The sequence below is a fragment of the Nannobrachium achirus genome, assembly GCF_963921795.1.
Source record: "Nannobrachium achirus genome assembly, chromosome: 18".
In the NCBI taxonomy this organism is placed as follows: domain Eukaryota; kingdom Metazoa; phylum Chordata; class Actinopteri; order Myctophiformes; family Myctophidae; genus Nannobrachium; species Nannobrachium achirus.
Window position 1 is genome coordinate 60359364 of NC_137825.1, and position 20168 is coordinate 60379531.

Genomic DNA, 20168 nt, shown 5'->3' on the forward strand with positions numbered 1-20168 from the left:
GACTTATTCTATTGATTACTCATGCCATGGAGACTTGAGTTCAATGTTTGGTTGTTTGTTTTTTGTTTTTTGTTGTTGCATTCTAAGACAGAAATGTGATCAACAAGAAAAAGTCAAGAAAAGTCATTTTGGGCGTGAACTACTCCTTTAACCCATAATGTCTCCCACAAGGCTGCTCACTGCTAGTTGTAATGGTTAAAATGTAGAGATTAAATTTCATGTATGTGCAAATGTACTGTGACAAACTGTCCAAGGTGTGGGGGCTGTATGATTAAGAGCCTCAGAAATTAACGGATTAAAATATCCAGAGTGCCCCCCCCCCCCCCCCCCCCCGCGCTCCATAAACGGCCGTTGTCTTATTTTGAAGGCCAGAAGTCCATAGCGTAAACACTTCCGGTCTGACGATCCTTCACCGGAATCGATCATTGTTTACGTGGTGTTGTGTAATGGCGGAACGGAGCTTTTCAACACGTGTAACATAAGCGAGCATCTATTGCCATCTGCACTTTGAAAGTGTTGTTTTGAGATAATGGACATTAAAGATGAGATCCCCCGTCTGCCTCAATGTTATGGGATTACTATTTTGTGCTCGTGGATCCGTGATGATGAGAAATCAGCGACGGAGATCGGCTCGGGACCTTCCGCCATTGTACTCGGTAGGATAATCGCCGTTACAGTAATATATTACTTTTCACAAGTATACTCGGGAATGGCACTCGAGATACTCGAGTATTTTTCACGAGTATTCTCGGGAATGGCACTAAATCGGTTAATGCCTAAATTGTAAATTGTAGGTCTACAGAAGAGGCACCGGCAAAAAGAAAGAGGAGTCCCAGCTTCACTAGAGAGGAGCTGGGAATCCTGTTAGAGGAGGTCCAGCAACACCAATTACTCCTATTTGGTGGCACCAATGGCACAAATGACCTGGCGAGGAAGATAGGGCTCTGGAAATCCATAACCCAGTCAATGGCCCCCTCCAGTCCCTGCCTGCGAGACTTCACAGCCGTTCGCAAGAAGTGGCAGGACTGGTGTTGTGAAGTAAAAAAAAAATGGTCCGAGATGAGGAAGGAAGCCAGGGCCACTGGTGGTGGTTCACCAACAAAAACCACCCTCACCCCAGACGAGGAGAAGGTCCTCGCCATATTGAGCAAGGTAGCAGTGGAGGGGGTGGAGGGGGGGATAGACTTGTTGCGGGGGAGGGTCTCTTCCCTCCTGTACAAGGCTCCAGGGCCCCCACTGGAGCGGCACCACCACCACCACCGGAAATACCATCAGGCTCCAGGGCCCCCACTGGAGCGGCACCACCACCACCACCGGCAGTACCATCAGGCTCCGTTGGACCACCACCACCACCGGCAGTACCATCAGGCACCGTTGGACCACCACCACCACCGGCAGTACCATCAGGCTCCGTTGGACCACCACCACCACCGGCTGTACCATCAGGCTCCGTTGGACCACCACCACCGGCTGTACCATCAGGCTCCGTTGGACCACCACCGGCTGTACCATCAGGCTCCGTTGGACCACCACCACCACCGGCTGTACCATCAGGCTCTGGCCGGAATCAAGCAGGCCGACTCATCCGGGGGAGGGCTACCAGACGCAAGCAGGTGCCACCAATGGTGGTGCCCTGCACCTGCTCTAAGGCTCTGGTTGCCACTGACAAGGGGAGGCTGCAGGAGCTGCGTAACATACACGGTCAGCTCTGAAATATCAACAGTCACATGGGCAGAACAAATCAGCTTCTCAGTGAAATGGTAATCTTGCAGAGGAGGAGGGTGGACATGGAGGAAAAACAGCTGCTCCTGGCAGAGGCTCAATTCATCCAGGGCGCTGGAGTCTCCATCCCCAACATATTGGACCAGGCTCAAGGTAGGTGTAATGTGTTGTGATAGTTATGATTTATATTGACCACTAGATGACCCTATGACAGCATCTATATGAGCCACATATCATATGTACCTACTACCTAGAGATGTTGAATGCTACTTGCTACCACCATGAAATACAACTGACCCATGCTGCTTCATTGAAATGCATGAAACATTACAAAATGTTCATGTTTCCCCATAATCAACAATCTATCCAGTTCCATTCACTAATCAACCTCCCTCCATTGCAGGTGACGCAGACGCTGGCCCCCAGTGATTCCGGCCACGTAATGCCGCTTCCATGAAGCCTGGTGGTGGTGGTGCTGCTGCTGGTGGTGGTGGTGGCTTGTTTTTAGTTTTTTTTTTACCAGTCCTGCCACTATGTGGACGGCTGTGTAGTCCCGCAGGCAGGGACCATGGGGCCCATTGACTGGGTTATTGCCTTCCAGAGCTTTGTCTTCCCCTCCAGGTCATGATGCCGTTGGTGCCACCAAACACTGTATTGGTGTTGCTGGACCTCCTCTAGCAGGATTCCAAACATTTGTTGCATTTTTTTTTTTGCTTCTTTCTTTATTATTTATGTTGAAAGAAATAAAACATATGGAACATTCCTTCAACTGTGTGTTGTGTGAATCCCAGCTTAGCCGATTGTCTATTCCAGTCCCTGACCCCCCGGCTCCACCGGGCGCGTCGAGCGTCGCGTCAACGTCAACGTTGGGAACGCTCCCCTTTTAATCGATGAAGGGAGTTCCACTGCCGACGGTAACGTCAACGTCGGACGCTCCGGTGCCGGCGTCCAAACTCAAAAATTGCCCCGGTTCAATTTTTTGACGGCGTCCACAACGTCCAGTCATGTATAAATTATGATTAAATGTAATTGCATTGCATATTAAATGTATATACCGTACGTGCCTTTCTGCTGTTGGATATCCATTCACGTCATTCACAAGGGTGACTAGATGTCCCAAAATTCCTCGCATATTTTTTTATGTAATTACAGTGGTCTTCCCACTTGATATAGGCTAATCACAAGTTCACAACATGCAACAACTTTCTCAATTCTTCCTCCTAAAAACAGGCCAGCAGTGAGTGACTGAGTCTGAACACAGATTTTTAGGCTATACATTATTGTGGCTGCGCTGGACTGGTGTACCGAAAATAGCCAATCTACAAGCTCAGACACAGTAACAACAGCATGATGACAGATTCATGCACTCGACATGTTGTGAGCTTGTATATCTGCTATTTTTTTCCGGCACTTTACACAGCATAAATTATTATAATTAGGCAGATATAACACTACAGTTGATAATGCGAATATCCTATGATCTTTGATTGAAATATCAACACATTCACGTTCAGTGGAGCCAGTCGGACGGCAACGTATCTGCGTCAATGACGCCGTCAAGACGCAGAGCAACGCGACGCAGCCAGTGGAGCCCTGGGGTAACAGATCAGTTAGATGGGTGCCACATGAATGGTGGCAGTGAACTTATTTTACTTGATCTATTTTCCTCTAATACATTTCTGTTTACTGAGGCCAAGCATCCATATTCCACTGTGTTAAACCATGATTCTGAACATCTAGAATACAGTGCAGCAATGCGTAAATGTATAAGAGTGTTACCAAAACAAACACGGGAGGCCCGGGTTTGCATCGCGGGTGGGGATGTTACATATAGTCTGGCTATGCCAGGCTATGAGCTGACTGCACCTGAAGTGTTGTTGGCAGCCACACGCACACTCACACAGCATGTGTGTGCGTATATCTGCCCATAACACATCAGGTGTTGAGGGCTTATATTATATTATTTTATTGGTGTTGGGGGTGGTTGTTGTTGTTGTTGTTGTTGTTGTTGTAGTAGTAGGATGGGGGGTATATGTGTTCAGGTGGATTGTAAAACTGTTTGGTGACTGCTTGTGACTGCAAAGTGAAAGGGGTCAGAGTTCAGAGGTGGGGAAGTCAAAACAGGTCTATGACAGCCTGTCTGACCCGGAGGCCTGCTCGGTAAAGTGCTGCTCGGGGTACGTTGGGGTCAAGGTGTGGTGGTCGTGGGTCATCATCATCGTCGTCGTCATCATCATCATCATCATCCTCCTGCGCCACATCAGGGAGCCCAGCGCGGATGGCAATATTGTGCAGCATGGCACACACAACGATTACCTGGCAGGACTTGAGAGGGGATAGGCGCAGGCCACCAGCAGAGCGGCTGAGGCATCTGAATCGGGCTTTCCATCGTCCAAATACCCGTTCAGTGTGAGTCCTGGTGGTGGTGTGACTCAAATTAAAATCTTCCTCTGCTGTTGTCTCTGGCTCTGACACCGGGGTGATGAGGTAGGTGCGGAGGGGGTAGCCACTGTCACCCAAGAAAAAGCTGGCACTGAAGTCCCCTCTAGCAGCTCTCTCTCCTACTTCGGAGGTGCCCCAGATGAAAGCATCATGGCTCGCTCCTGGCCACCTTGCAACGATGTCCGTAATTAGAGCATTGTGGTCCACCACCACCTGGATGTTCAGTGCGGTGTAGTGCTTTCTACAGACCCAGCAGGGATCCACCAGGGTAGGGTTGTGTAGTGGGATTAGGGTTCCATCCACAACACCTATCACCCGAGGGATCCCTGCCATGTCATAAAAGCCCTGGTGGACTTCTCGCACCTCCTCCCTGGTGGTGGGCAGTCGGATGTGCTGCTGGGCTTGCCGCAGGAGGATCGGTGTCACGGCTGCCACACACCGTGACACCGATGCCTTGCTGAGGTTGAGGCCATCTCCCACCGTCTCCAAAAAGTTTCCGCAGGCATAGTAGCGCAGAGCAGCCAGCAGCTGCACCTCTGGGCTCAGTGCAAAGTTTCGCCGAGTTGGCCTTGTGATGTATGGAGCCACCACGTCGATGAGGCGCTGGATTTCCACCCTTGGTAGACGATATTTTTAAATAATTGCCCGGTCAGTCAGCGTAGCCAGTGGGCTAAAGTTCGCTCGAGAGAACGCATTCACATATGTAATGCGGCTTCGCGCACGTCGGCGCTGGTTATCAGCGAGAAGGAATAGCTGAGCAGCCATGGTATCAATCTCACACTTGTGTGACTGGGAAACACCTTGATATATAGACTATTAGACTAGCATGGGGTGTAGCACCAAATTCTGGGCCCTGGGGACAAGGCTTCAGTGTGGGGCCCCCTCAAGGCCTCCTCCACGTTGAGCCCTAGCAACTCAGTCCCACTTCCCCCCCTTGTGACGCCCCTGCAGGCAGTTAATCACTTGATTGTTTCCATCTGTCTCCACTTAGTTGGGGTTGTGGCAGAATTTATATCTCTGTCTATCTATCTATCTATCTATTGAGATCTCTCTCTCTCTCTCTCACACACACACTCTCGCACGCACGCACGCACGCACGCACGCACACAGACAGACAGGTAGCTTATTAATTAAACACAAGAGGCGCTTGGTACTGGTTAAGGTAATAGACTTTGTTGCCGGGATCCAGGTTTGAAACTTGGTTACTCTATCAATATGTAGGCTATGCATGGGAAACGCCTCTGTTATACATAAAATTAGTTGTGTCATGATGAATGCATCATAAGCCTGCTGTAGGCTAATACATAGTCGCTCCATTCGCCAGTACCAGCCGACTGCCTGTCTAAACACATAGGTTACATGTTTATTGAGTAACCGAGATTCAAACCCAGGTCCCCCGCATCAAAGTCTAATACTTAACCAGTAGACCAAGCGCCTCTTGTGTTAAAACAATTAGCTATTCTGCTACCAGTCTGTGTGTGTGTGTGTGTGTGTGTGTGTGTGTGTGTGTGTGTGTGTGTGTGTGTGTGTGTGTGTGTGTGTGTGTGTGTGTGTGTGTAGGCTATTTCTATTCTATGCGCACACGCGCGCGCGCACACACACACACACACACACACACACACACACACACACACACACTGGTAGCGGAATAACTAATTATTTGAACACGAGAGGCGCTTGGTCTACTGGTTAAGTTAATAGACTTTGATGCGGGGGACCTGGGTTCGAATCTCGGTTACTCAATAAATGTAACCTATGTGTTTAGACAGCAGTCGGCTGGTACTGGCGAATTTCTCTATCTGAAACCCGATTACTTTATCAATCTGTAAAAGTAAAAAAGCATGGGAGGCGCCCGTATGTAATCGCCGCCTACCGTCCAGATTTGAACGCAGCTCAAGCAGTCTATTGTTTCTGCTGAGTTGGAGGTCTCTCTCTCCATTTCTTTTAAGTAAAAGCATGTCGAAACATATTTTGAAATATCAACGTGCTAGTTCTTTTTTATGTGTGCGTGCACACACACACACACACACGCACGCACGCTCACACACGGGGGTAGGGGGGCAAGCACGCTGCCCGTTGCCGCACGCATGCGGACACACACGGGGCGCCGCTGTCTCCAAGGCATAAAAAAAGAAGGAAAAAAAACGTATATATATATATATATATATATTTCTTTTCTTTTTTTTTAAATATAGCCATAGCTGACTATTGTAGCCTATTTGTATAGCAGGCGTGAACACTTCCATCCACTTCACTTAGATCGATTTTTTGATATACTTTTATAGTTATAGTGCTCAGACAGCTTCATAAGAGTTTAAGGGCGCCCCAGGTCGCCTTTAAAAAATCCTGCCTAAGACAGATCTGCAGAGGCTCGTTGATTGACAGGAGCAAACGCAGGTTTGCTTCTACGATCGTTTTGGAGACCAAGCGATGGGTTTGCTGAAGTCATTCGGAAGGTGCGCTCACCCGTCATAGCAGCCCATTTGGTTCCCTTGTACACTCTCGACCGGTTTCCTGAAAGCCGTCGTAGCCTGCGGAGGCTCTTGATTGACAGGAGCCTTCATAACAGTTTTGCTGCTACGTTGGGTCTTACGACCATCCTAAAGCTTAACAACTTGGGAGCCAAACTCGTTCAGGGACGAGTTATGGCCACTAGGTGTCCCCCTGCCAATCTCGTTGAGAGACGAGGCAACAAAGAGTTAACTGTACAGGCTGTGGCTGCCCTTTGAATGACCTAAGTCCATTACGTCACCCCCCAGCGGCAGGCAGGAAGACAGGGGGAGAAAATGCGAGGCAGTTTATTGCTTTACATTCTACTTTGAAACATAAGAAGGGCTTTATCTTGAAAAAAGCTGAAAAAAAGCGACAGGGAAGCAGAGATCTGATTGTTTTCACGGCGACACTTTACCGCGATGGTCGGCCCCGTTTTGGATTATAGTTTCGCGAGCTTTTGTAAACAAAGGGATTATCTTCCTCAATCGTCAACGGACACCCACGTGCACACGCACAAAGCTTCCGAGGCACTTCAAAATAAAGCGTAAGTGAATGGTGGCACCAGTAACAGCTAGAAATGTTAGAAACCTTGGCTTCCGTTGTGTTAAGATCGCTTTGGGAAACCCGGCCAATAAATAAAACACATTTAGACGCTTTAAATGTAAAGTGCATAAAATGACCATGTGCGCATGAGGTAGAGAGTCTATCTGTTACAGCTGGGTTTATGGCATGTGAGATAAATTAGAATTTCAGTCGGTGTTTGCTGACTGCCTGAACCTGCAACTAAAGTAAAACTATGCCAAACCCTGACCCTAACCTCAGTAAAACTATGCCTAAACCTAACCCTAAAACCTAACCCTATAACTAAATTCGGACTAATGAGATGTAGGATTAATGAGATTTTGGACTTACAGTATGGGCAGTCCGCTGTAACATTTCTGCCATTACAACGCCAAATGTACCGTAGGTATACAGAAATAATAAAAATAGTCATTACTTAAGTTAATATATCTGTATGATTTTTGCATGCAATCGTGCCCCCACCCCCTGGTGCACCCCTCCTGCCCTTGAAAATGTTCAACTTAATTTCCTGTGTTCTGAGAGTTTGATACCAAACCCAAATAAACTCATACAAGCCCTTGATGTGTTGTTTCTTATTAGAACTTCAACATTGTGGTGAAATGTAATTTTCTTTTAATTTGTTTATAAGAAACTAGCATATAATGGCTTCCATCGAGAACAAAGAGTTGTTGGGGTTATTCATATTGGGCCTTTTGGGGTCAGCAATGCATTTTTTACTATTCATCTCCCATGCTCAGCATTGTAACTGTACAGATGATGGATATACTGTATTTTTGAGGGTGGCGTTTTACTGTCAACTGCTGTTTAGGATGAAAATGGTCAATGTATCCATATGTTGCTTAGGGTGTTAGAGTGTTGCATATATGTTATCATTTAATTTTTGTTTAATTACTTTTCTCATTTAATACAAAAAATGGAACAGGTCCATTTGGTTCCATTTGTACACTCAAGTTAAATTAACCCTTGGGATATACTACACCCAAGGTCAGTTCAGGAGTCTTCCGTGGTTTAACTGCTAAACTGCCGGTAAGCAGCTATATGCACCCCAGGGCAGTTCACTGGTCCCTTGCAGGGTTTATTAATGTATATTAGTACAGTGTTGTATCATTTATGCATGTAGGCCTACTGTTAAAACATTGCAGTTCATTGTTGCCTGCTTCTTGGTTGTTTGAGGTGTTGCATTAACATCAAGGTAGCTTAATTTACACAATATTTTATTAAAGGGGTATGTGAAGTTGCCCGAGCGGCCCAGGCTCCAAGAACAGTCAGAGATGCCATTTTGGGGGTTTTATTTCACCCAACTCCTCCAACAATAATCATCCATCACCAATGTTTACAGTGCTTTGGCCAATACAAAAATAACAAACGTTGAGACAGAAAACGATACTGAAAACTAAACACTTTGGGGCTGACACCAACAGGATGAGAGTTCTCTTCGGGTTATATCTTGTTTGCTGCAAGGCCCCGTAACTCTCCCTCAGGTATGTTACTGGTGTATGTGCCCACATCCAACTGACTAGCCTATGCCTGCAGCCTCCATTAAATAGAGAGTGGACGCTCCCACAGAACACAGCACCAATTAGCCAATTACTTACTCCCTAATACTTCCATATAAATAATGACATCAATTATCCCTTGCATAATAGTAACCTAAACATTTCTACAATGTGTTACCATAAGCACTTGGGTGAACTTCATATTAATGACAGTTAAATAACCTACATGAACACACAAATCATAATGAACACCCCTCTCCTCCACAGCACTTGGCACCTTCCCAATCAAGGGGATTGCCACCAGCAGTGCAGGAGAGACAACTAGCAAACAATCAATGTATACACATTTTAACACACCAAGAGGTTTAAAACCATTAGTCCTAGCATGGTATAAAAAGCAGTCAGGTTTATGTGTGTGTATAGGGCAAGGCTGCCCTGTGACAGGGTAAATACAACATTGTGATCTCACTGTCAGAGCAGAGGGATGTGGTGCCACCTTTTAGAATGCTCAACAAATGTATACAAATGATGAATAGGATTCTGCAGTGATGGGGCCAGTGTAATGCTGCTTAATGAGTAATAATAAATAATAATAATACATATTAATAAATATTAATGAATAATAATGAATAACAAATAAGTAATAAATAATAAGTGCAATATCCCTTAACAATTATCTACATGCTGCTGAGGACTCCTGTTGTGTACAATATCTGTCTCTTAGATAGATAGATAGATAGATACCTTTATTATCCCAAGGGGGAAATTCAGTTGTCCAGTTGTAGCACAGCAGTATACAGTTATTTACAAAGTTACAGAGAAGTAGGAAAAGATAGATAAGAGTAAAAAACAAGAGCAGTACAGTACCAAAAAAGAGAAGGTGCATCAATAGAGGGGACGAATTAAATATAAGTATATATACATAAAGTGTCTTACAAAAAGAGACCAAAGCAGTCAATGCTAGTTAGTGCAACAAGTATCTCACTGTCATTGTTAAACAAGACAAATACTCAGAAACTACCAACACAACCTAATAGTGCAATGTCGAAAAACAGTGCGGAAAAAAACAACAGAAACAGCTCAGAGCAGAAGAAACTAGGCAGCGTGTCACCGCAAGACGCACATGAGCACTCTCCCTGGAAGGTCCTTAGAGGTCAAAGTCAATAGAGCAATAGTTCCAACTTAATAGTGCAAAGTAAAAAAAACAGTGCGAAAAAACAAAACAAAAAACAGCTCAGAGAAGAAGAAACTAGGAAACATGTCACCGCAAGACGCACATGAGCACTCTCCCTGGAAGGTCCTTAGAGGTCAAAGTCAATACAGCAATAGTTCCGTCAGTCTAAGTTAGGAAGGAAGTCCTTTTCATTCGTCCGTTATGTGTCTCGCTGTACAGCTTAAGGGCAGCCTGTACAAAAGATTTTCCTAATCTCTCGCATCTCCGTCCTGGGTAGGCAAAGCGGTCGTTTCCTCTCTTACTCCAGTAGCTGGTGATCTCAAGATGGAGGGGGTGGGAGGAGTTCTCCAAGATGGAGTCCAGCTTCCTCGCTGATCGCACCCTGGTTACTTCCTCCACCCCCTGCAGAGAGGACCCAACGACAGAGCCTGCTTTCCTCACCAGTCTGTTTAGGTTTAACGTGTCACCTGCTCTGATGTTGCCACCCCAGCATGTTATACCAAAAAAGAGGACACTTGCCATGACAGACTGGTAGAACATCTGTAACATCCTGTTGCACACACCAAACAATCTCAGTCTTCTCAGGAGGAACAGCCTGCTTTTCCCCTTGCTGTGAATCGCCTGCGCATTGTCCGACCAGTCCAGTGAACTATTCAGGTGTACTCCGAGGAATTTGTAGTTATCCACGAGCTCAACCACCTCTCCGTTAATGGTGCTTGGCACCGGGGGGACTCTCTTGGAAGTACGGAAGTCCACCACCATCTCCTTGGTCTTGCTTGAGTTGAGCCTGAGATGGTTAGCCTCGCTCCACTGCACAAAGTCCCTAACCACACCATCGTGCTCAGCCGTGTTGTCACCCGAGATCTTGCTGACCACCACGGTATCATCTGAGAACTTCTGCAGATGACAGGTCTTGGAATTGAAGCGGAAGTCCGATGTATAGAGAGTGAACAGGAAGGGTGAGAGCACAGTTCCTTGAGGGGCCCCCGTGTTGCTCACCAGCACATCAGACCGACAGCTCTGCAGTCTCACAAACTGTGGTCTTTCTGAAAGGTAGTCTGTAATCCATGCCACAAAGCCCTTGTCCACCCCCATCAGCGCAAGCTTCTCCGCAAGCAGAGCCGGTTGGATAGTGTTGAAAGCACTGGAGAAGTCAAAAAACAGTTATCTATCAATTAATTGATCGATCGATCGTGTTGGGAAGTTGTTCCAGGATGATTTCCCAGGCATTGTACTCTGGTATTGCCTTAATCACAGACTGGAGCTTGCTGTGGACCAGGCACTGAATGTGACAGGAGGAACCAAGGACTTCTAGGCCTTTCTTGATACCCTGTATTCCTTGTTTAGCCAGTGACCAAAACTCACGGGAGCTGAGAGCATGTGCTCAAGACCTTGACATCTCCCTCAGGAGGATTGGACGAGTGTTCAGTGTCCACTGGGTAGCCTCATCGTTCAGGGCAGTCTCTGCAGTTTGGGACTCTTTTCCAGCCTTGGCAAAACATTTCCGTGAGGCAGCAGAGGATGTTACTAGGGACGGCAGAGAGAGGGCCAAATTTAAAGGTCTGCTCTCCAAGTTGTGCTCCATCAACTTCTTGCAAAGTCTTGCAATAATGGCTGATGTTCTGACTGAACTAAAGAATTTGTCAGAAATTCTTCAGGCCAGGAAGATCACTCATGCCATCACGAAAGCCTGTGTCAAGCGTATAGAAAGCCATAGGTTCCCAGGAAAACATGCAGCTGAGGCCAGCCAGGCAGAGGAAGCAATGAATTTCAAGGGAGAGCAGTTAAGTGTGGGAAAGTGTCCCATCATTAACCCTGCTCAGTTCATACAAGCAGTGGCAGACAATATGAGAGAGAGAGACTGTTCACATAGCAAACAGAGCTCAGGCCAGTGTCACAGAAAACTGAAAAGAGGCTTATAATGCTCTTCTAAATCAAATGACTGTCCTCAACCCTGAAACTTGGGACCATGAAAATCTGCGATTTGGAGAAGATGAGGTGAGTGCTTTGAGCCGTGCCCTACATGTGAGTGAACAAGAAACCCACCTGGAGTACAAAGCAAGTGGAGGAAGAGGAATTCCTAACAAGATGAAGAAGTTGCTCATGGCAGTGGACACACTGTCTGCAAGCAATGCTGATTCTGAGCGGGGGTTTAGCTCAATGAACAATATCATAACTGACAATAGAAGCAATATGACAACAACAAAATCCAGCAAACATCCTCTTCATCAGCACTGTAGGACCACCAGTGGAAAAGTGGAATCCAATGCCTTATGTGAGGACTTGGCTGGACCAAGGAAGAACAGCAGCCCACTCAACTGGTTGCATGGCTCACTGTCAAACCGGCTTAGAGGATAACTACTTTCAGCCTCTGTGGAAAATGTTTTAAGTGTTCTGCTTGTCATATTTTCAGAAGATCTTCCATTTTCTGCACACTGCAACTGCAAAAGACATTGGGTGCGTTTCCCAAAGCGATTTTGAGTGCTCGTAAGCTCAGGTATGGTCGTAGAGACCAAAATCGTCCTTCGCAGCCAGCGCAGGCACCTGTCAATCAAGAGCAACGAGGGCTTTCAGGAAACCGGTCGTATCGTACAATGGAATCAAATAGCGGTGATGACGGTTGAACGCACACCTCATACGAATGGCCATCGTAACGAGAATTTTAGAAGCAAACACCTCTCCCGCAAGTTTCCCACGGGTGCTGCAGACGTGTCTGTACAATGGTTTTTTTAAGGGTGCGCCGGGGCGCCCGTAAGCACCCTTCATAGAAAACTGAGCACTATATAACTAAGTATAACTACGAAAGTTTATTTAAAAAAGCTATCTAAGTCTTGTGGATGGAGTAGGCTATTCTACATACATGCTATACAAAATAAACAAGTGAACTATATATTTAGACCTATATTTATATAATAAATAAATAAAACATACAAACGTGAACTATGTTTTATGTTATGCGTGTCGCTTGCTTTGATATAGGTCTATAGGCTACTGAGAAATAGCGCACCACAACACACACACTTACATAAAAAAGAACAAGCTTATATTATGCTGCCTCATTTGTTAAGTGGGTCCGTGGACCATGTGGGGGTCCCCTCTCCCCAGCTAAAAGGCATGCAGTGATGCGTGAAAGCGGTGAGAGAACTCGGACCATCCAGTCGGTAGTCCAAAACACAAACCCTTGTGCCAACACTTCTCAGCGAAAGGCAGTTCGCTGCGCTCGCACAGTGTGCTGCACTCATCATCCTACACTCTGAGAGTTAGCCTATACATTTTTGAACCATTGGGTTCCTAACTTGCAAACTTCCAAACTAAAATATAACAGCCCTGCGCCTCTTTAGCCCCTCGTGCGTCAACACTGAGGTAAAAAGACAGGGCTGTTATATTTTAGTTTGGACGTTTGGAGTTAGGAACCTAATGGTTCCAAAATTTTACTCACAAGTTGAGAGTGTAGGATGATGATCGCCTGGCTCAGCCCACTGCTGAAATCAGGCTAGGATGATGAGGGTCCATTGGTTCATATAAATAATTGTAGCCCTAAAATTATTTCAGCCAAGACGGGGCGGACATCAGCCTTTGAAATTGAACACAGCTGGCTTAATAGCATGACGAGTTGTGAGTTGGACTAATGATTGAGAGCCTCGGGTTCGACTCCCCCTTCAGCAGATCCATATAAACGATACAGAGTTCATTTTGAGAACCAATACTCTAGTCTACAATACTGTAGGCCTAGCCTATAAAATAAAAAAATATATATTTTTAAGACGGGCAGTTAAATCCCTTTGTGCAGTCAGTTATAAGCCTACCTACAGGCAACAGCGCTTTGCAGCTTTGCATGTTTCAAATTAAAACAAGGGGTTTGTGCGGTCAGTTAGCCTACCAACAGCTAAAAAGTGTGTTAATTTTCAGTTTTGTATGTTCTATTTATGGGCCGATACAATCACACAAGCCGCTGAAATTCATTTCGGAGTGCAGCTGCATGCTGACGTCCTATCAACCGAAGCCCAGAGCCATTCAAGGAGAGTTTCAGGGAGAGTTACATCATCTCCGTTCACATAGGGCCAGAGTTGGCAGAACTCTCTAATACAAGGCTCTGGCCAGTCTACTGGCGTGCGAAGGCTGTTTTGCGAGGGGCGCTTACAAGCGCGTTTGAGAAACGCCATAATCGTTAGGACCGCAGCCGAGCGAAGGCCCTCGCACGACCAGCGCTTTGGGAAACGCAGCCATTAAGAGTAATTTGTGTTCATTTTATTTAATTTATTTACTTATTTCCTTATAATTCAAAAGAAAAGTACACTTTTAAGTTTCCTTCAAAAGATGTTCTATTTTTATGTGCACATTGTAAGAGACAAACATTTGGACTTATTTTGTTAATTTATTTACTTATTTCCTTTTAATTTAAAAGTAAAAAATGTAAATAATTTTCAGAAGATTTTGATGTGCACATTGCACGAGTCATGTTGCCTCTCATTTTCTTAATTTATGTTAAGTTGTAATTTCCAATTAATTCAATTTCTAACTAAAGTACTTTAATATTGAAGTTTTGTGTTAAGATGAACAATCTATGGCACTATTTGTTTTCATTTTGTTATAATACTGTACACGTGTTAGATTTCTTCATATTGTTACACAAGTTTTGTGTTGTCACTCTAAACAGTTTTGCACCTTGACAAAATACATCTTTGAATGATAATCTCACGTATGCCTCAAATACAAAAACTGCATGGTTAAAGTGTTTAATTTCCTTGTGATTATGGACTAGTATGAATAGGACTTGTTATAACAATCATTTTTAACTCACTTAGCGCCGAGCGACTTTCAGAGCGACTTCCTAATTAGGGCGTTCAGTGCCGAGCGACTTAGAGCGACTTTTTGACCAAAGCCTGTATACAATAGATCAAAGCCTTCAGCAACGTCTGACATTGTGCTGGGTCAAGCTAATCAAAACAAAGACCCAAATCACCTGTTCAAACACAAGCCGTGCCATCACGTGGCCAAACATCACCAGAGTATAAAAGGGCTGTGGGAAGCTGGCGATTTGAGCGAGTTGGAGATTGCATTTGCAAAGAGACAGAGAGAGACACAGTGAGCGACAGTTGAGAGAGGTGAGTGAGATTTAGAGTTGAGTTGGATTGCTAGTTGGTGGGAGAGAGAGGTGAGTTTGATAGTTTGTTTGATAGTTTGTGAGAGAGACTTGAGATATAGTGAGAGAGAGAGAGAGAGAGAGTGAGTTTGAGGAGTGAGTTAGAGGAGAGAGGGAGAGGGAGAGTTGGATTTTCAGATCATACAGTAGGAGTAATAAGGAGTAGTTTTTGCACACAGTAGGAGTATAGGAGTAATAAGGAGTAGTTTTATAGCAGCACACAGTAGGAGTATAGGAGTAGAAGTAGTGGTATTTTCAGTGTTCACAGAGTAGGAGTAATAAGGAGTAGTTTTATAATCGGCAGCACACAGTAGGAGTATAGGAGTAGAAGTAGTGGTATTTTCAGTGTTCACAGAGTAGGAGTAATAAGGAGTAGTTTTATAATCGGCAGCACACAGTAGGAGTATAGGAGTAGAAGTAGTGGTATAAGCAGAGAGTAGAAGTATAGGCGGAGTATATTTACTGGGTAGGTGTATTGTAGGGGTCTTTGCGCAAAGCATCGCCAGCATGCCAAAAAGTACTGACAAAACTCCACGCGGCCGCCGCCGCAGCCGCCGTCCAGCTGCTAGCCGCCCCCCCCGGGTTGAGGTCCCGGATAGCAGCCCGGAGCAGCCCGGTCCACGGCAGCGATCCCTGGACGCGTGGGTTCGTCGCCAACCCCCGGTTGTGCCTTCTGTCCAGGCGGCTCCAGCCGTGCAGCGCCCCGCAGCTGAGACCTCTTCAAGCGAGGAAGAACACCCCCACCCCCTCCCCGCTGCTCCGGCCGCGAAGCGCCCCGCTGAGGTCCATGCCCAGGCTGCTCCAGCAGCCAAGCGCCCCGCGGCTGAGGACGAGCACTCCCTCCCCGGCCCCGCTGAGGTCCAGGTCCAAGGGATCATGGAGGAGACCTTTGCTGAGCGCCCACAGGCAGATGGCGAATCTGAGGAGGAGAACGACATGGAATCTGACGGCGACGATTCACAAGATGACGCCGCTGTCGCTCCAGACACGCCGCTGCTCTGTTCGCCAGGACTTAGACGCAGCCTGAGGGTTACCGTGCATCGGGATATGGCTGAAAGCTCCTGGGAATCTCAGTCAGACGACCAGGTGGAGTTGGAACAAGAATGGCTCCCTATGCGAGAAAGGGATGGTTCCAATAGTGGTAAGAAGCCTTATATTTTTATATTTGTATCTATTTCTCTCTCTGTGTGTGTGATATGCGTTGGGAAACGCAAACACAGTGGGGGATGGGTGTGCGTGAGTGTGTGCGCGCGCGCGTGTGTACATACACAGTGCATGGCGACTTTTTTTGTTTTGTTAGTTATAGTTCTAAGTATGGCAACGATCATTTATTTCCATAGTTTATTTCTCTCTGTATGCATGCGATCTGTGCGTTGGCGACTTTTTTGTTTTGTTAGTTAGTGTTCTAAGTATGGCAACAATCATATATTTCCATAGTTTATTCTCTCTGTATGTGATGCGCAATCACGGTTGCCAACTGCATTTTATTTTTATTTGTCTCTCTCACTGTGTTTTGCAAACGAGCTGTGGGAAACGCCATGCGCAAACACGCTGGCAGTGGAGGATGGGTGTATTATGTATCTTTGCGACAGTGAGCGGTTGCTGCCGAAAGTCGGGGGGACGAAGATGGCCGTTTCAGGGCGACACGCTGAGAGCTGCTATTGAACCTATATGCGCGCGCGCGTGTGTGTGTACATGCACAGTGCGTGTGGCGACCTGTTGTGTTAGTGTTTCAAGCAAGGCAACGATCATAAATGTCTATAGTCTATTTCCCTCTGTATGTGACTGGCGTGCAATGAGCGCAGAACACGTTGCCAAAAAACTCCAGGCCTTTCTGCGTTCCTTTGTTGCATAGCTCAGGGTGCGCACGTTGTTCTAGAATAAAATAAAATGTTCATATTGTCTTGGCAAATCAGGAGCGTGTACAGCACGGGGCAAACAGAGCTATGTCACATTGTGTCATTTGTATGGGACGGGTACAAAGCTTTTGGAACTAATAGCAGCATTTTCTTTTATCTCTAGAGTGAGAGAGAGGAGAGCGCCGCTGTGTGGGCATACACGCATGTTGCAGCAGGTTTTTGTACTAATGCTGTTCTTTCACTGTGATCTTTCTAGACACGGAGTGTGAGGAAGCTGTATTCCCAGATCTATCTGCTTCTGACAGCGCTCCTTCACTGCATGGCTTTAGTCAAGGTACAGCTATTTTTCTTACAGATTTTCTACATTTGTGTTCAATGCTTTTATATCAATCTAAAAATCAAAACATCAACATGGCAACTGTAAAAGACTTCATTCATTCTAAGTGTCAAAATGCAAATAACTATAACTATATAAACTGTGAAAGTCTTCTTTCATTCATTCTAAGAGTGAAAGTCTTCTTTCATTCATTCTAAGTGTCAAAATGCATGGCCTAGAAACACGATGGGAATGTAAATAATGAATTGTGGGCTCGCCTATAAGGCGAGCACACTTTAGATATTGTCATTATTTATCTATCAGTCAGTCAGACAGACAGACAGACAGACAGACAGACAGACAGTAGACGGGAACTTCGGTTCCTTTCTACTCCTACATACTTAGCTAACACGCCTATGCACAAAATCTAGTTGATTTTGTGCTTATGTTTACCTTTACCATAACTAACTAGTCTGTTTTTTTATATTGCGTTTTCAGCTTCTCAGCCAGTGGGTTCTCAGCCAGAGGAACTACCAAGCTCTTCTGGACATGTTGGCCCTGGACATGTTGGCCGTGGAAAGCGAGGTAAGGACAGTTTCTCATCACGCACGCATGCACACACTTACGCACGCACACGCATGCATGCATGCACGCACACACTGTATGTATAGTATTTTATGGCAATTAGACACACGCACACACTGTACAGTATGTTATGGTAATTATTTATGGGCACACGCACGCATGCACGCACGCACGCACTGCATATGTATGTTATGGTAATAATTATTACTTGTATTTATATTTCTATAATTTACAGGTCGCCCACAGAAGGAAAAGGCCGTTCCTTCTCCGTGGTTTGACCTCGATGACCCAGATGAGCCATGGCAGCCAGAGAACATCCCTTTCACTGCCGTGCCTGGACCAAAGAACGCTGCTGCTGAACTCCAGTCGGAGGACCCACTGGACTTCCTGGAGTTGGTCCTCACTGACGAGCTGCTGGAGATGATCGTAGAGGAGACCAACCGGTATGCTCTCCAGGTCATCCCCACTGTCCAGAACACCAAGGCGGCCCGAGTCAATGAGTGGTATCCGGTGGATCTTGAGGAGCTGAAGACCTTCTTTGGGCTAGTTTTCCTGTCTGGCGTCATCCACAAGCCGGAGATTGACATGAACTGGAGCACAGACGAGGTGTACGAGACGCCCTACTTCGGCAAATGCATGTCCCGGAACAGGTTCCAGATCATCCTGAGATTCCTGCACTGCGCTGACAACCAAACTGCGGACCAGACCGACAGGATGTATAAGGTCCGACCGGTCTCAGATTACCTGATCGCGAAATTCCAGGAGCTGTACCAGCCAGATGAGCAGATCTCCATTGATGAGGGGACCCTTATGTGGCGTGGGCGACTGAGCTTCAAGGTGTACAATCCGCAGAAGCCAATCCGCTACGGCATCAAGTCCTACATCCTGGCGGAGTCGAAGACGGGGTACTGTTACAACCTGAGGGCTTACTGTGGGGACCACAGCACCTTGGCTGACACCGTCTTGGGCCTGCTGGGTGACCTTGAAGGTCAAGGCTACAAATTGTTCATGGATAACTTCTATCAGAGGCAAGGACAAAGTTTCTCATCACACACGCACGCACGCACGCACGCACACGCATGCATGCATGGCATTACACGCACTGTATATGTACAGTATGTTATGGTAATTATTTATAGTTGCATGCACGCACGCACACACTGTATATGTACAGTATGTTATGGTAATTATTTATAGACACGCGCACACGCATGCACGCACACACGCATGCACGCACATACGCACACTGTATATGTATGGTAATTATTTATATTTCTATAAATTACAGTACAAAGCTCTGTGAGCAGCTGGTGGTGGAGAAGAGAACACACGCGTGTGGCACGCTCCGGAGGGGCAGAGGAGCACCCCGCGTCATCAACGAGGCCACCAATCTGGACCTGCGCGGTGGGGAGGACCGCATCTCAAAGCACAACACGAAGGTTGCAACACTGGCCTGGAAGGACACCAATATTGTCAGAATGGTGACTACATTCCACCAGGACGTGATGGGGGAGGTCCAGGTGTGGTCCAGGAAGGAGAAGAAGAGGGTGCCAAAACCCAAGCCTGTCTGTGTCCTGGACTACAACAAACACATGAATGGTGTAGACAGGTACTGTACTGCTCTCTTTTTTTCTTTCTTTTACTCTTATCTATCTTTTTTCTTACTTCTCTGTAACTTTGTAAATACTGTATACTGCTATGCTACAAGTGGACAACTGAATTTCTCCCTTGAGATAATAAATGTATTTATCTATCTATCTATCTATCTATCTATCTATCTATCTATCTATCTATCTATCTATCAGAATGGACCAGTCGCTGAGCTACTACCAGATAACCCGCAAGACCTACCGGTGGCACAAAAAGTTCACCCTGTACCTGCTCCAGATCGGCATGCTGAATGCCTTCATCCTGTACAAGGCCAGAAATCCAGCGGGAGCATGCAAGTCCTTGTTTCTGTTCATGGACCGGGCCATAAAAGGCTGGACTCGCCCGGTACGCAGAGCCATCCCTGCACGCATTGCCTTGGAGGCACCACCAGCCGTCCACCATGTCCCTGTCCACCACCCCCCCATTGCAGGGGGGGGGGGGCGAGGGAGCACGCAGCCAGGCGCTGCAGGATGTGCATAGAAGGGAAGAACGACGAGGGGGTGAAGAGGAGGAAGAATTCTGTCTTCTGGTGTGCTGCTTGTCAGGTCACACTGTGCAGGGGGGTGTGCTTCAGAAGGTACCACAGCGAGAACAACATTTCTCTTGACTGAAGCGTGACATTTTTATTTTATTTGTATTTTTATTTTATTTCGTTTGAAAAACAAAACAAAAAAAAGAAAAAAGAAAAAAAAACACAAAAAAAAAC

At 46.2% G+C, this 20168-nt stretch overlaps 1 protein-coding gene across 1 annotated transcript; it reads right to left on the bottom strand.

Moving 5' to 3' along the window:
- Positions 1 to 3837: 3837 nt before the first annotated feature.
- LOC308303205 (putative nuclease HARBI1) lies at positions 3838 to 12558 on the bottom strand (the record flags this gene model as incomplete). Its single annotated transcript, XM_080747529.1, has 2 exons — positions 3838 to 4780; positions 12542 to 12558. The coding sequence occupies 2 exons, from the start codon at positions 12556 to 12558 to the stop codon at positions 3838 to 3840; spliced, it is 960 nt and encodes a 319-aa protein (XP_080603655.1).
- Between the last annotated feature and the right edge of the window lie 7610 nt (positions 12559 to 20168).